This window comes from Marmota monax, unplaced genomic scaffold, assembly GCF_021218885.2.
Source record: "Marmota monax isolate L192 unplaced genomic scaffold, Marmota_monax_Labrador192_F-V1.1 WCK01_AAM20220418_F8-fsc00052, whole genome shotgun sequence".
Classification (NCBI taxonomy): Eukaryota; Metazoa; Chordata; class Mammalia; order Rodentia; family Sciuridae; genus Marmota; species Marmota monax.
In genome coordinates, this window is record NW_026693473.1 from 5,358,455 (window position 1) to 5,372,404 (window position 13,950).

The 13,950-nt window shown below is 44.2% G+C and overlaps 1 protein-coding gene across 21 annotated transcripts in view; it reads left to right on the forward strand.

The window, feature by feature from the left end:
• The window catches only part of Kalrn (kalirin RhoGEF kinase), a 636,773-nt gene that overhangs the window by 266,759 nt on the left and 356,064 nt on the right, over window positions 1-13,950 (forward strand). For all 21 annotated transcript variants that reach the window (XM_058583507.1, XM_058583505.1, XM_058583504.1 and 18 more), the window contains exons 7-9: window positions 1,184-1,375; window positions 5,163-5,294; window positions 7,770-8,000. In XM_058583507.1, the coding sequence (XP_058439490.1) occupies window positions 1,184-1,375; window positions 5,163-5,294; window positions 7,770-8,000 (555 nt within the window). The remainder of the gene's footprint in view (window positions 1-1,183; window positions 1,376-5,162; window positions 5,295-7,769; window positions 8,001-13,950) is intronic.

Genomic DNA, 13,950 nt, shown 5'->3' on the forward strand with positions numbered 1-13,950 from the left:
AGAGGAAAATAAAGAACCTTCATTAAGCCTCCCCAGTATTAATGAACTATACCTGAGCTAATAGAGCCTAGAGAAAATGCTGTTGCTGAAGAATATTTATTATCATTTGAGAAGATTTATAGCAAAGAGTGAAGGTGTGTGAATAACTTGCCTCCCTGGCCCTTCCTCAGGCAGACATGGTGTGATTCAGAGAAGCTCCCTGTGGATGCCACAATATTACTTGATTGTTTTGACACTTCAGACGATTAAATAGGAGGTAGCAGTTAAAAATAACCGGAATCGCTACTGTCTTATGTTTGTGGGGGTTTTGCCTTGTTCCTTGCTGGAGGAATTTTTTTGCTGGTCTGGTAGGAAACAATGCATATGTTCATGAATTTTTAATTGGCAAGCAAAGATGAGGATGAATGTAAACAAAACACAAGACAGAAGGAGACAAAGGGTCAAGAGAGTCCCCGTAAGTGCTCTTTGGAGTAACCACAGATGCCATCTGGGATCAGGTGAAGTGTTCCCAAGTCAAACAGTGATAAGGGGGTCCACAGACCTTATTTTTATCATGGAAAAATGTGGCTCCACATGCTGTATTTATGTACACCCTGACTGGTGGCCAGTGACTCAGCTCTTCTGGCAGAGGCAGTGGGGGGTGGGGTAGAAATGGAGAGGCATCTTTGATCTGTTACAGAGAGATGTAGAATCATCATGTCTTGTGTGCTGTCTTTGGTGAGCACCGCTGCCGTGTTGTAGGTGGTGGTAATGTCCTGGGTGCATCTCTCTCCTGAGTAAGACAGACGTCTTTGCCTCCTTCAGCTTAAACCCTAGTCTGAACCATTTATTTTCAAAGAGTGCTCTTGAATTGTGCCATCCCCCTAGAGTGACCTTTTCGATGTGAGGATCACATAAGATATTCCATGCATTAATGTGCATTAATAATTGGCACAAAATCTGTGCTGGTTCTCCAGAAGGAGAAGTCTCAGCTACTGTCTCTGCCATCTACCAAGATTTTATAGTATAGAGAATAACTTCCCTTGGACCCACAATGGTTACACCAGTATGGCTGATATCAGCCTCTCTTAAACTTTTTGTTTTGGGTAGCCTCCTCCCCCCAAAAACATACCCACCCCACAAGTGCCCAGTGGATATCTTCTCAGCCTGCCCCACTAAACATCCACTCTCCTTTGCTTCCCAGAATGCCTATGTCAATATCAACCGCATCATGTCTGTGGCTTCCCGCCTCTCTGAGGCTGGCCATTATGCCTCCCAGCAAATCAAGCAGATCTCTACGCAGCTAGACCAGGAGTGGAAGAGCTTCGCAGCTGCCTTGGACGAACGCAGCACCATCCTGGCTATGTCTGCTGTGTTCCATCAGAAGGCTGAACAGGTGAGGCCTAGAGACCTTTGGTGGCTGCTGGAAGTGGGAAGAGAACAGGAGTGGGGGATGGATGGCAAGGTGGGGGCACAAACGCCATCTCTGCAGAAATCCCCTACTGTCTTTTTGAAACACCCAAGACCTTGCTCAACAGCTGCAGCAGTAACTGGTGTTCTACCTTTTCATAGCCTCCATGTTCACAAAGAAACACTATTAGCTCTTGGTGGCCTTGCTTGACATACAAATAAGAGGGGGCCTGGTACAGTGGTGCACACCTGTAATCCCAACATCTCAGGAGGCTGAGGCAGGAGGATCTTGAGTTCAAAGTCAGCCTCAACAAAAACAAGGTACTAAGCAACTCAGTGAGACCTTGTCTCTAAATAAAATCCAAAATAGGGCTGGGGATATGGTTGAGTTCCCCTAAATTTAATCCCAGCTACCCCCCAAAACAAAAACAAACAAAAATAAATAAAAAGGGACCCATATCCTGTTAGGAGGTAGCAGTTAAAAATAAGCCATGTCCTGCTTAGTAGTTTATGGTTGGGGTGGTGGTGAGGGTGGGTGTTGACTGTCTACTTGGTATACATTCAGAGAGACCAAAAGGATGAAAGTCCAGTGATCACTGAGTTCTGTGAGCAGGGGGAAATTAATTCACATGAAGCATTTGTTATAGATAATAACAACATAATGGGTAGAAATAAATAGTTGCCATTTACTTATTAAGTGGCTGAGCATTGGCCAGTGAGTGACCTTACTAACCCAAGTTAGTAAGGTTAGTAACAAAAAGGAGCACTAGAGCTCAGAGAGATTAAGTGACCTGCCTAAGAACCTGTGATATGTTGGAGCCTGGTTCAGGCCAGCTCATGGAAAGCCAGTTATTAAGTTTCCAGGAATTTTATGAGCTACTTAAAACTAAATTATATAAATTTATAATTATGTTTTATTAAAAGCAAAGGTAGTAAGGATTCAAAACTCATAACTTCCTGATTATTCTGCTGTGTTTAGTTATTATCTATGTTCTTGAAGTTATTTTTATCTTTTTTTTTTCCCTGGGGGGGAAATCCTAAACAACTGCATGCTGCTGGTCATCTCTTCCCACTGCACATTCAATGATATCACACTGGTAGTTTAAAATGACCATGGTAGGAGTTTTACACCACAGAAGCATCACATGCCACAAACCAGGGCTTGATTTATGATTTTTTTGATTGTCTAGGGTCTTAAGAAAATGAGGGAGAAATGTTTAAAAATATATATATATACTTAGTTTAAATTTTTGAAGATATTTTTCTTATCTTCAAAAATCATCATTTGATTCAGCAAAGAAGACACAAACATCAATGATGAACAAGTGAAATGCTGACATAAGTCTTTAGGTGTTTTCACTTTTTCTTTACTCTTTAATGTAAGTGAAAATATCACTCAGCATTATCAGTGTCAGAACTCTACAAGTTTGTCCGCTGCTGCCGTAAGTTGACTGGATTCAAGAGTTCAACCAAAACATCCTTCAGGAAATCCATTGGCTACATGAAATTATAATAAAGAGCATTGCATATATATGCTGGTTGTTAAATATTTGCTCACATACCCCTGTTAAAAATCACACAATCTATGGGGTCACTGAGATTTCAGCTCAGGTGTGTCTAACAGGTGCCTGTGGTCTTAACCTGAGTTTCTTTCTTGGTATCACATTTGGGTAACTCACAGATCAAAGAGCCTCAGACACATGGTTATACTTTGAACTCTCCTTCTATTTTAACAGAGAAGGCAATATAGGATAATTGAAAAAGTCTAGACTTGGAAGCCAGACCTGTGCCTTCTAACCCTAGTCCACTATTCATTAACTCTTAGGTGAATCACCTCACCATTCTGAGCTTGTTTTCTCCTCTCTAATGTGGTGATCATGAGCCTCATAGGGCTATTATAAGGATGTGACAGTGCAGATGGAATATATAAGATGCCTAGTGTGTACAAGATAGCAGACATTACTACCATGAGTACTCACTCTATACACTATCCTGGTATCTTTTAAATTTCTCTGCCTGTTTATTTCCACCTACAACCTTTCTATCACTGAAGTAAATACTTGAGTCACACATCAAGCATAGCCCTACACTTTGAGATCAATCTAATCATACCTTTCCTTTTAAAGTAGTGATTGATAGTGACCACTCCATTTTTAGGACCTTAAGGATACTGAGGTATAATCTCCTATTCTTCAGCACTATCCCTTCACACTTTATTCAAGATTTATCTAGATTGGCAAGGAAAGCATTGTTTCCCTCTGTCTCTGGCCTTCTCTCCTCAAGCTGACCATTGTCAGGAGCTAGGACTCCTGTTAGAGTATTTCAAAGAAATCCCATGGACCTGGAAGAGCTGCTCCCCACACAGTTGATACAAGAATGTCAAGTTGCTTTTGAGTTCCTCTGTAAGGTGGTTATTGGAGGAGCAATAACTCAGCAAAGAAGCTTCTGAGATGTCAGCAAGTACCAGAAGTCTGATGCTGTATGGCACCTGGGCACTTTTCCAGAATTGCTGAGAAATGGCCTAATGGGTCCAAAGATATACAGGATGGAAAATCAACCTTAACAGCCAGGGGCTGAAGCTGACAGTGACACCAAGTCAAGCAGCTGAGTAGTTGCAGAAGAGAATGGAATGCCAGAGCTGAGAGGAACCAAAGGAGTTAAATTTTATTTGATATTTTCTGACTTGGATTGGTTTGGATCAGAAGCAATTTTATTTGTATCTATTTTTTAATGTGATTTCCTTGGGTATTATCAGTCCTTCAGGGAAATTCATAAACCATGCTTTTTTTTTTTTAAGCTGGGGAGAAAAAAAAAACTGATTCAAGACTATTTTTTTCTGTGCGTTTATTTAGGCAGCTCTTTATTGTCCTCCTATGGGCTATTCTAGGCAATGAGATAAAAAGGTATTTAGGCAATTAATTTAAATGGAGCTGTGCACCCAGGCGAAGGGAATCACAGACAGAACCATTCCAGACTGTTGGGTGAAGAATTATTTGCATTTTAAAGGTGTATTTTTCCACCCAATAAATCTGAGTGATTTCAGATAGCTCATCCTTTTGTGCATGGAGACCCATTGTCTTCCACAGTTGTTAATTTTAATTTTTAAGTAATTTGATGTCTGTTAAGATATGCGTCTATATATCACATCCCAGGAGCCATTGTCACTGTAGACACAGCACAGTCTGTTCCCCTATGCTGTTCTTCCTGCTCCCACCTGCAGGAACCTGACCCAAGTGGGAGTCTGTTGAGCCTTAGTCTTCATCCCCTGTGGGGACAGTCTCTGCAGAGTGCCACAGGTTCCTGGTAGACCTGCAGGAGGTGTTCTCTACTTCCCTTCACCACTCAGTGTGCACACAGAGCTTAAGTGTGGAGGCCTATCATTACATTGCACGCAGTCACTATTGGGTGCCTGTGGGTGTGCACAGAGCAAAAGGCTCCGGTGTACATGTGGGCTGTAGTGAGCGGTTCCCACACCTGTACCTTGCATTTGTTGTGTAACCTGGCAAGCCTTCAGATGACTTGTCTGGCCCCACAGTTGTATGACAAACCTCTCTGTGGAAACTACACTTCCCAAACAGCTGCCTGGCTTGGACTTCATCTTTCTAGGGGTTAGTGTTTGGCCAATTAAAGGAAAAAGCTGTGCCTGCTGTGATGGTCTCTGAAGACCAGTGGAAGTCCCTGTGCTCATTCCCAGGGTGTCTAACCCTCTCTACATAACCCATGCATCCCCATCCCAGTGTTCCCACTGTCACTCACCTGGCATCTCCTTTCAGTTCTTGTCAGGAGTAGACGCTTGGTGCAAGATGTGCAGTGAAGGCGGCCTGCCGTCCGAGATGCAGGACCTGGAGCTGGCGATCCACCACCACCAGTCCTTGTATGAGCAGGTGACCCAGGCCTACACAGAGGTGAGAACCAAGAGGGGAGCCAGGGGTTCTGGGTATGCATGTATGCATATGAGTGTGTGGTAAGAGCCCTGCCTGTACATGGAATAGCCTGAGTTGGACTGAGAGGCAGGTTGTCTTCTTCCAGAGATACCTGTAGGGATCTTGGTCTGTGAATTATGGGTGTCCAGCCAGGAGCAGATACAGATGGGGCCCTTAGCAAGCACCACTCCATTGTGCACGCATCCTCTCTCTCTGTCTCTCAAGGCATGTACCCACACACCTATCTCACCCTGTGGGTAAAGACTGGGCTTCCTTCTCTGTGGGGAGGAATGTGAGGAACCAGGCTTGGCTCCTGTGAATTTGCTTTCTGGTTTTACAGTTGTTGAATGAATATGTGCACACTAACCTTGCTGCCACTCCTTTTATGAAGCAGCTCCTCAAAAAACTAATTTTCTTATTACAAGATCCAGAGAAAAACATGAGTAGAGTTAAGTGTGCAGGAGTGAGAAGCTGCCATGGATATGAGGACAAACTGAAAATCTTCTCCACCAAAAAAAAAAAAAATGAAAGGCAGGGAGATAACTACAAAGTTTGGAGAAAAACTTTTTGACATTCCTTTCAAAGTATAAAGGAAAGCTCTGTATGGGTGCATCATGTGGGTGTCCACAGGTAAGGAGGTTCACTCACTGGAGTGGATTCCAAGGAAGGGGCTTGAGGGATAGAAAGAGATGTGACTTGGGAAGCTGGGAGAGGAAGGGACAGTGAATGCAGATCTGGCCCATGCATTTCCTCTGGGGCAGGAGTGAGAGGAGAGTTTGTCAGAATGCATTCCCAGACCACATGTGTTAGACTCACGAGTGGCAGTTAAAGATGCAGATTTCTGGGTTTCATTCCAGACTGAAGCAGAATGTCAAGAAGTATGGCTTGGGACATAACATTTTAATAACTATTGTTTCAGGTGAGTTTGTTGCATGTGTAAAAGAACCACTAGCATTTTTGTCACAGTCAAAACTGAGTTTGTATCTCAGGTCCCCCATTTCCTAGCTATGTGACCTCAGGTAAGTCACATCCACTCAGGTTATTCTGTGAAATGAAGGTGGGAACACCTGCCTCCTGGGATGCGGTCAAGGGTTGTAAACACGATGCATGTAAGGCATGTGGCCCAGTACTAAACATGGCAACAGAGTTTTTCGTTGTCTAAGACACAAAGGAGGGGACTTGTGAGCCAAATCAGATCTCAGAAGCTCGGATTCAAATGGTCCAAAACTTTCTTTTGACAATATTGTGCCTCTACCCAGGGGTCGAGAATCTCTAAATTTATTCCAGAGTAAAGAATCTCTAAATTTATGAAATACAGAAGTAGAAAGCACAAATGAGATTAATAATATACTCACTGGTTCACACTGTGAGTTGTGGCTGTAATTATATAATGGAGCCTTTTCCAAACTCACCTCAAAGGTTGGGGTGGTGCCAGCCTCCTACAGATGCGGAGACTGAGGCAGAGGCCTGGAACTCAGGTTGACTTGGATTTCCAGGACTTGGCCCTCCATCTCACATCTTCTGTTGAGAGAGAGGAAGAGGGAGAGGGAATGAATTTGCTCAGAATTCCCTGAAGAGGTCTGTCCTGGGATTGGTCATAGGATACTTATTCACATCTCAGGAGGGCATTACCTCTGCATTATAAGCTACCTCCCCAGCAATAACTGATGGCAGACAGGGTGGGTGAGCTTGGGTGGGCAGTGGTGGTTTCCTCTCCCATTCATTCTACTCTAGTGCTCTCAATCACCCAGTCAGAGAGCATTCTGTGGCCTCATGTGCAGGATACCAACTGCCTATGTGATCCTCAACCCCCAGCCGAGCCTGAAGAAAGGGAAAGAAAATGATGTAGGGTCATAGACTGCCCCTCCTTCCCATCACAGGGTGGATATGGAAGCCCACCTCCATATGTTATCTCATTTAATACCACAACTCTGTGAGGTACGTGCCAATTTCATTCTTCCTCTGCAAACAAGGAAACTGAGGCCCAGAGTCTCTGATCACACATCTGGAAGTTTAGAGCCACATAGAGGATGTTGAGGGAGGAAGAGCAGGAAAGGATTTTATGGTGATGACATATTTGACTTCATTTGTGAAATGAAGTTCTGCTGCCTGATGTTGTCCGTGAGTCATTCAAAATACTCATCCAGTGCCTGCTATGTGCCAGGCATTGTTCTAGACCTGGGGGTGGGGATGAACAAGGCAGAGTTCTTGCCCTTAGCAGCTAAAATTCATGAGGGTCTCATAGGCAGCTGGCCGTGGCTCCAGGCAACTTTTTTCCCTAGGACCTTCCCTCTCCTGGGCCATGGGCTGGGCACCATGGCAGCTGTTGCTGGTTAACATGTGTCTTGGTTTTGATGAGCCTGGAGATGACTGAGATTCTCAGGCTTAACCAGGGACCCCTAGAGCAGACTTTCTTGCCTCTCTGGTTCCTTGACCTAAACTCTTTCCTTCCTGCAGGTCAGCCAGGATGGCAAAGCACTGCTGGATGTGTTGCAGCGTCCCCTGAGTCCTGGTAACTCTGAGTCCCTCACAGCCACAGCCAACTACTCCAAGGCGGTGCACCAGGTGCTGGATGTGGTGCACGAGGTGCTGCACCACCAGCGGCGGCTTGAGAGCATCTGGCAGCACCGCAAGGTGCGGCTTCACCAGCGGCTGCAGCTCTGCGTCTTCCAGCAGGACGTGCAGCAGGTAACAGGCTCTGCTCCCCTGCAGCCATCATCTGTCCCAAGAGACAGACTGAGCTCAAGTCCCTGACCTGTTGATCAGGCCCTATGGAAGCCCAGATTGATAGAGGGAAATGGCAATTCATCCTGCAGCTATATCCCCACACCTTGCAAAAGAAACAAAACAAAGAAAAAAAACCACTGGATTTGTTAATTGCATGCTTTTTGCCTAAGCAGCTTGGAGACTGGACCTTCTTGCTGTATGATGTTGGAAAGGGAGGCTCAGTCTCAAGAGCAGCAATTCCTTGCAGCCATATACCATTTTTCTTTTGATGAGTTTGAACCTCACGCAGTTGGTAAGATTGCTAGACAGCTTGGGGGCTGCAGGATTATCTGAGCAATGGACCACATAAAGTGAGCTCACCTCTCCATCAAGTAGGGGCAAGATACAGGGATTTTCAGAAGATTATTGGCAAGTGGACCTGTGAAACTAGGTTTAAAACATGGGTTATCATCTGCTGTCCATTCCATGATTAGAGGTTGCTTTAACTGTTTTGCATTGTTACACCAGTCATGGCTTTCTCTTGACCACAAATAATGAAGAAATGGAAGCTGGGTGCAGTGGCACACTCTTGTAATCCCAGCTGCTTGGGAGGCTAAGATGGGTGGATTGTAAGTTCAAGACCAGCCTGGGCAACTTAGCAAGACCCTGTCTCAAAATGAAAAATAGAAAGGTCTGGATTATAGCTCCATGGTAAAGCATCCCTGTGTTCAGTCCCCATTACTGCAAAAAAGAAAAGAAAAAAAAGAAGAAATGGAAGACAGCCTTGCCACAAATGCTCTTTCAGAAGGAATAAGCTATTCTTTTCCCCTTGTGCTTTCTGTTTCTGTCTCCTTGAAGATCCCAGGAGGGGGCCCTGAGATCTGATATAAGGGCCTGAGATGGGGATCAGTGTCACTTCCCTCTGAGTTTACAAGAGTTAGGCCAGGGGGCTTGGGCTCAAACTCCTGTTGCTAGACTTTCCTGTGGCTACCTTATAATTTCTGGATTATACAAATGGAATAATTAACTTTCCTTCTGTTCTTTCCTTCTGTGGTATTGACTGGGTCTAATGTACAAGTGAAGCAGAATAGGCATAGGAACCTGAGAACCCACTGTGTGTGTCTTCACAGCTGTTGCTGGGAAGGGCCCTGGTGCTGGAGGCCTGAGCAGACATGCAGGGTTGGGGGTCATCCCTAACACTGGGACACCTTCTGGCATGTGGGCGTCACTGTATAGTCGGCCCCAGGAATAGAGGGGCCTCTAGGCTCACTTCCCTTTGTTTGGCTTCCCAAACTCCCTTGCAGCACCTTCTGACTGGGACCATGATTGAGTCATCAGAGGGACACTTTATGAGGGAGGGCAGTGCTAATGTGCTGGCCCAGCTCTGAAACCCTGGTGGAGAATGGAGAAGCAGTGTCCAGCTCCTGAAATATCAAGCCATCCAGATAAATATATCACCCCTTAACACAGTATAGCAGGAGGCCATCTGTGATTGAGACAGAGTGAGGTATGTATCTTTGCAGGCACAAAAGAGGGGGCATGGGATGAACTCTCCATGACTCTCCAAGATGACCAAGTTGTGGACTGTGGATGGACAGTCTCCTGGGCTTTTCTTCATCTTCCTTCTGTTCTTAGGTCTGTGACACTAGGCTGGCTCTGGAGAGGTGCAGAGGAAATACAAGGAGGGCAGATGAAGGGGCTCCCCAAGAACAGGGGACATGCCATGCTTCAATTCTTGGGGAATGGCTGTTATCAGACTTCCCTGTGGAAACTGTGACATCTCCACTAAAATGAAGAAAAAGCATAATAGCACTGCATGGGTGGCTCATCATACTCTAAAAAATGAGTGCCTTTCGATTTATATGTTGTGGGTACTACACAAAAGCAGTCAGAAGATTAGAAGGTGGGTGTGTGGGGGCTTGGGCTTTCTTTCCATGAGAACTGAATTCCCAGGTTGGTTAATTCTGTTGTTCTTTTCAGGAGATGTGACTGTGCCTTCTGAGAGCATGACTTCATTTACTGTTGTCCCACTTGCTCACATGCTCATTCACTCATCTGTGTATCTGACGCTGGCACAGATGCAAAGAAATTGTGGGAGAATGAGGGTGGCTAAATCTGGTGATGGGTCTCAGTTGTGTACCTGACATCCAAACAGCCATTACTGCCCAACAGGTGTCAGAGCTGTGCTTCAGAAGGGAACTGGACTCACACATTTGAGGGTGAAAGGGAGGGACTTGGTATTTGGTCTCTTGACTCCTAGCCATGCATGAGCCAGTCCTAGTTTTTAGGATCAGACTGGACAAATAATATTCCTGTCCCTTGTTTCCCCAAGGGTGTTGTGATTTTGATAAACACTTTCACCTTTGCATTACATTTTACGATCTTCAATCCTTGAATGCTTCTCTTATCTCCTTGCAAGTAGAAACCAGGGCTTCTTCCTCTCTCTGTCCCTTACAGCTCTGAGCTGTCTCTTTCTGTTTGCTGAATTTATCAAACTATTAGAGCATCCCAGTCTGGGCCTTGTGAAGTGAATACCATTTAGCCCTCATAATCCATCCAGTAGTAGCTTTGCTGGTGAGTAGCTAGAGGCTGCCTACAAGAATTGTGATATGAAAATCGTGAGTTTCCAAGTGTTTCCATCCCGGGAAGAGGACACAGGGACACGGCCTCAGTGCTCATGAAGACACGCACATTTGAAAATATAAAGAACAAGGCTACCAGAGGATACTGATGAGGACATAGGGCAATAGTGAGTTGATAATAATAGCTATAGACAAATGTGTTAGAGGTCAGAGGTAGAGAGATTGATGGACCTATACATGTATTCTGTACCTAAGGAACCTAAGCACATTTGGGATCCAGAGGTGTTTACTAAGTAGCTTTATGGGAATCTGGCATGTGAGCATCAGTGGCCAGGGCAATGCAGAATTGTGGGATACAAGCACAGGCTCTTGAATCTGCCTGAGTGTAAATCCTATCCTCATGTGACTTGTCTTTGTGACCATGGGCAAATCCCTCCAGTTAATGGTGCTTCAGTTTCTTCACCTGTAAAACAGGACCACCACCAACAGTACCCATCTCACGAGACAGATTGCAATACCAGAACTGCCTGCAAAGCAAGTAGTAAATCCTCCTTCTTTGAGTGGTCCTCGGGCGCCCCCTGGTGCTTGTGCTTTCGGGGGCACCTAGCCTGATTTTCCTGTTTCTACAACAGCAGCTGCTATGTTGGTGGGTTGATTCCATTTCATTCAGAGACAAATTTCAGAGCTGCAAAGGACTGAAAGAGCATCTAGAAACTGAGACCCAGAGATATACAGTAGCTTGGCCATAATCACACAGCTAGCTAGAACACCTTCTGACACAGGTGTTCTAGAGAAATGTGACTTCTGGGAGCATGGAAAAGCCACAGGAGGAAGGAGGCAGGGAGACAGAGGAAGTGAATGAGAGAGGGAAAAACACACATCACCCAGGAAGGGGGGAGAATGAAGGAAAAGGAAAAGAGGCTTAAGACAGAGGGCAATAAAACAGGTATAGCTGGGATGGGAGGAGAAAGGAAGGAAGAAGGTGAAGGGAAAGACAAGAAAGAGACTGGTACCCCATTGTAGGGAGCATGCCAGCCTCTGCCTGCCTGACTTTTTGCCCAGTTACCACTTCTGGCTGTGGGAATATTTTTTCCCTCCAAGGATTCAAATTATAGTAAAGAAAAAAAAAAGGTAAAGGCCAGTGAAGAGGAGATTCTGTTTAAATATCTGCTGCCGGAGCTGGCCAGACACCTTTCCTTTGGGTCCCACCAGGTGTATTCTCAGCTTTCTCTTCCCTGCTGACCTGGGGAATGATGGAAATAAGTCTTTTTTTTTTTTGAAAAAGGAATGGAATTTTTTTAGATAAAAAAGCATATAAATTTTTATTTAAAATGTGAGTTGCATTTGAAAGTCATCATGATGCTTACTGCTTATTTTCTTTTTTAAACTTTTAAAAATTAAATTTATCTTTAACTGACACACAAAAACAAAACTTTTTTATGTTAATGAAGTTATGTGTGATATTTTGATACATGTATACCTTATGTAATTTAAAATTTGTTGTTTTTAGGTATATATGACAGTAGGGTGTATTTTGACATATTATACACACATAGGATTTAACCCATTATAACTTTGATCACATTCTTGTGGTTAAACATGGTGTGGAGTTGCACTGATCTTATATTCACGTATGAACATATGAAAGTTCGGTCCGAATCATTCTGGAAATAAGTCTTAAAGGTAAAATTTGGAGTCATTAAGCTAAAAGAGGCATGGATAGGGCATGCCTCCAAAACTATTGCTGGCAGAATAATTTTCAGTCCTATTTTGTTTCTCCAGCTTAGTAGAGGACAGTACTAATGTCTGTAGTGGCACTCCACAACAGCTCACTGGTCTCCCCCTTTTATTATTCTCCCCTCACTCCTCCGTTTCCCATGTGTGTGAAAGGGCTAATTCAACTCCAGATAGACCTGACTTGTGAGGAGAAACAAGGACTAACTACATGCTTGCTCTTTTTGAGAGCTGCCAATTCCATTCCATTTTCCATTAGCCAGAGCGATGTTCTCAGAGTACCCCCTACAGGCTGTCTTACTCAGCCTCCCCCATTCTTCCTTGTCTTTCCCATGGTTTTTACCCCTTTTTTTGCAAAATAAATCTGCAAATTGTTTTGGAACATACTATATGCAAGTACCTGTTTCAGGAGATTGAAGTGTCTACCTCAAGTGCAGACACACATACCTAAGGACTTTTAAATGGCACGTGGCTATCTGGGTTCCGGACCAAAGAAGTAAAACAACAATGAGCTGGTGGAGTTGGAGCAGAGAGTTCCCTCTGGTGGGGCTAAGGGCTGAGGTATCACTAGTCCTTGGAGCATAGGTAGGGAAGCTGGGGGTGGTGTTCTTGAGGAGGGCCTGAAAGCAGGGAGCTAAGTTACAGGCAGGGGACAGAGGAGAAGTCTAACAGGATGCTGCCTCTTGGCAGTGATGGTGGGAGGTGAGTCTGAAGGGGCTAGGTGAATTCTTGGTGGTGTGAACATACTATGACACATTGGAGGCTCCTGTGTCTTCCCTTAAAAATAATGTCTTGCTTTTAAGCCATTCCACTCAGGTGGCAGAATTTATCAGAACCTAGTGACTTATTCTGAATCTATGAAAATTAATATTTTTACTGGATAATTTTTTAAATGTTCTAATTAGTTATACATGACAGTAGAATGCATTTTGACATGTTGTACATAAATGGAGCATAATTTTTTTCCTCTGGCAATACATGGTGCTGAGTCACAACAGTAGTGTAATAATGCATGTATATAGGGTAATAATGTCTGTCTTATTCTACCATCTTTCCCGTCTCCACCACCCCATCCCTCTCCTCACTTCCCTCTGCACTCTCCAAAGTTCCTTCATTCTTCCCTACCCCATCCCACCCCCCCCCCACTATGGATCAACATCTGCTTATCAGAGAAAACATTCGGCCTTTGGTTTTTTTGGGATTGGCTTATTTCCCTTAGCATGACATTCTCCAGCTCTATCCATTTACCTGCAAATGCCATAATTTCATTCTTCTTTAAGAATCAGTAATATTCCATTGTGTGTATGTACCACATTTTCTTTATCCATACATCTGTTGAAGGGCATCTAGGTTGGTTCCATAGTTTAGCTATTGTGAATTCAGCTGCTATAAACATTGATGTGACTGCGTCACTGTAGTATGCTGATTTTAAGTCCTTTGGGTATAAACCAAGGCCTGGGATAGCTGGGTCAAACAGTGGTTCCATTCCAAGTTTTCTGAGGAATCCCCATACTGCTTTCCACACTGTTGCATCAATTTGCTGTCCCACCAGCAATATATGAGTGTGCCTTTTCCCCACATCCTCATCAGCACTTGTTATTACTTGTATTCTTGAT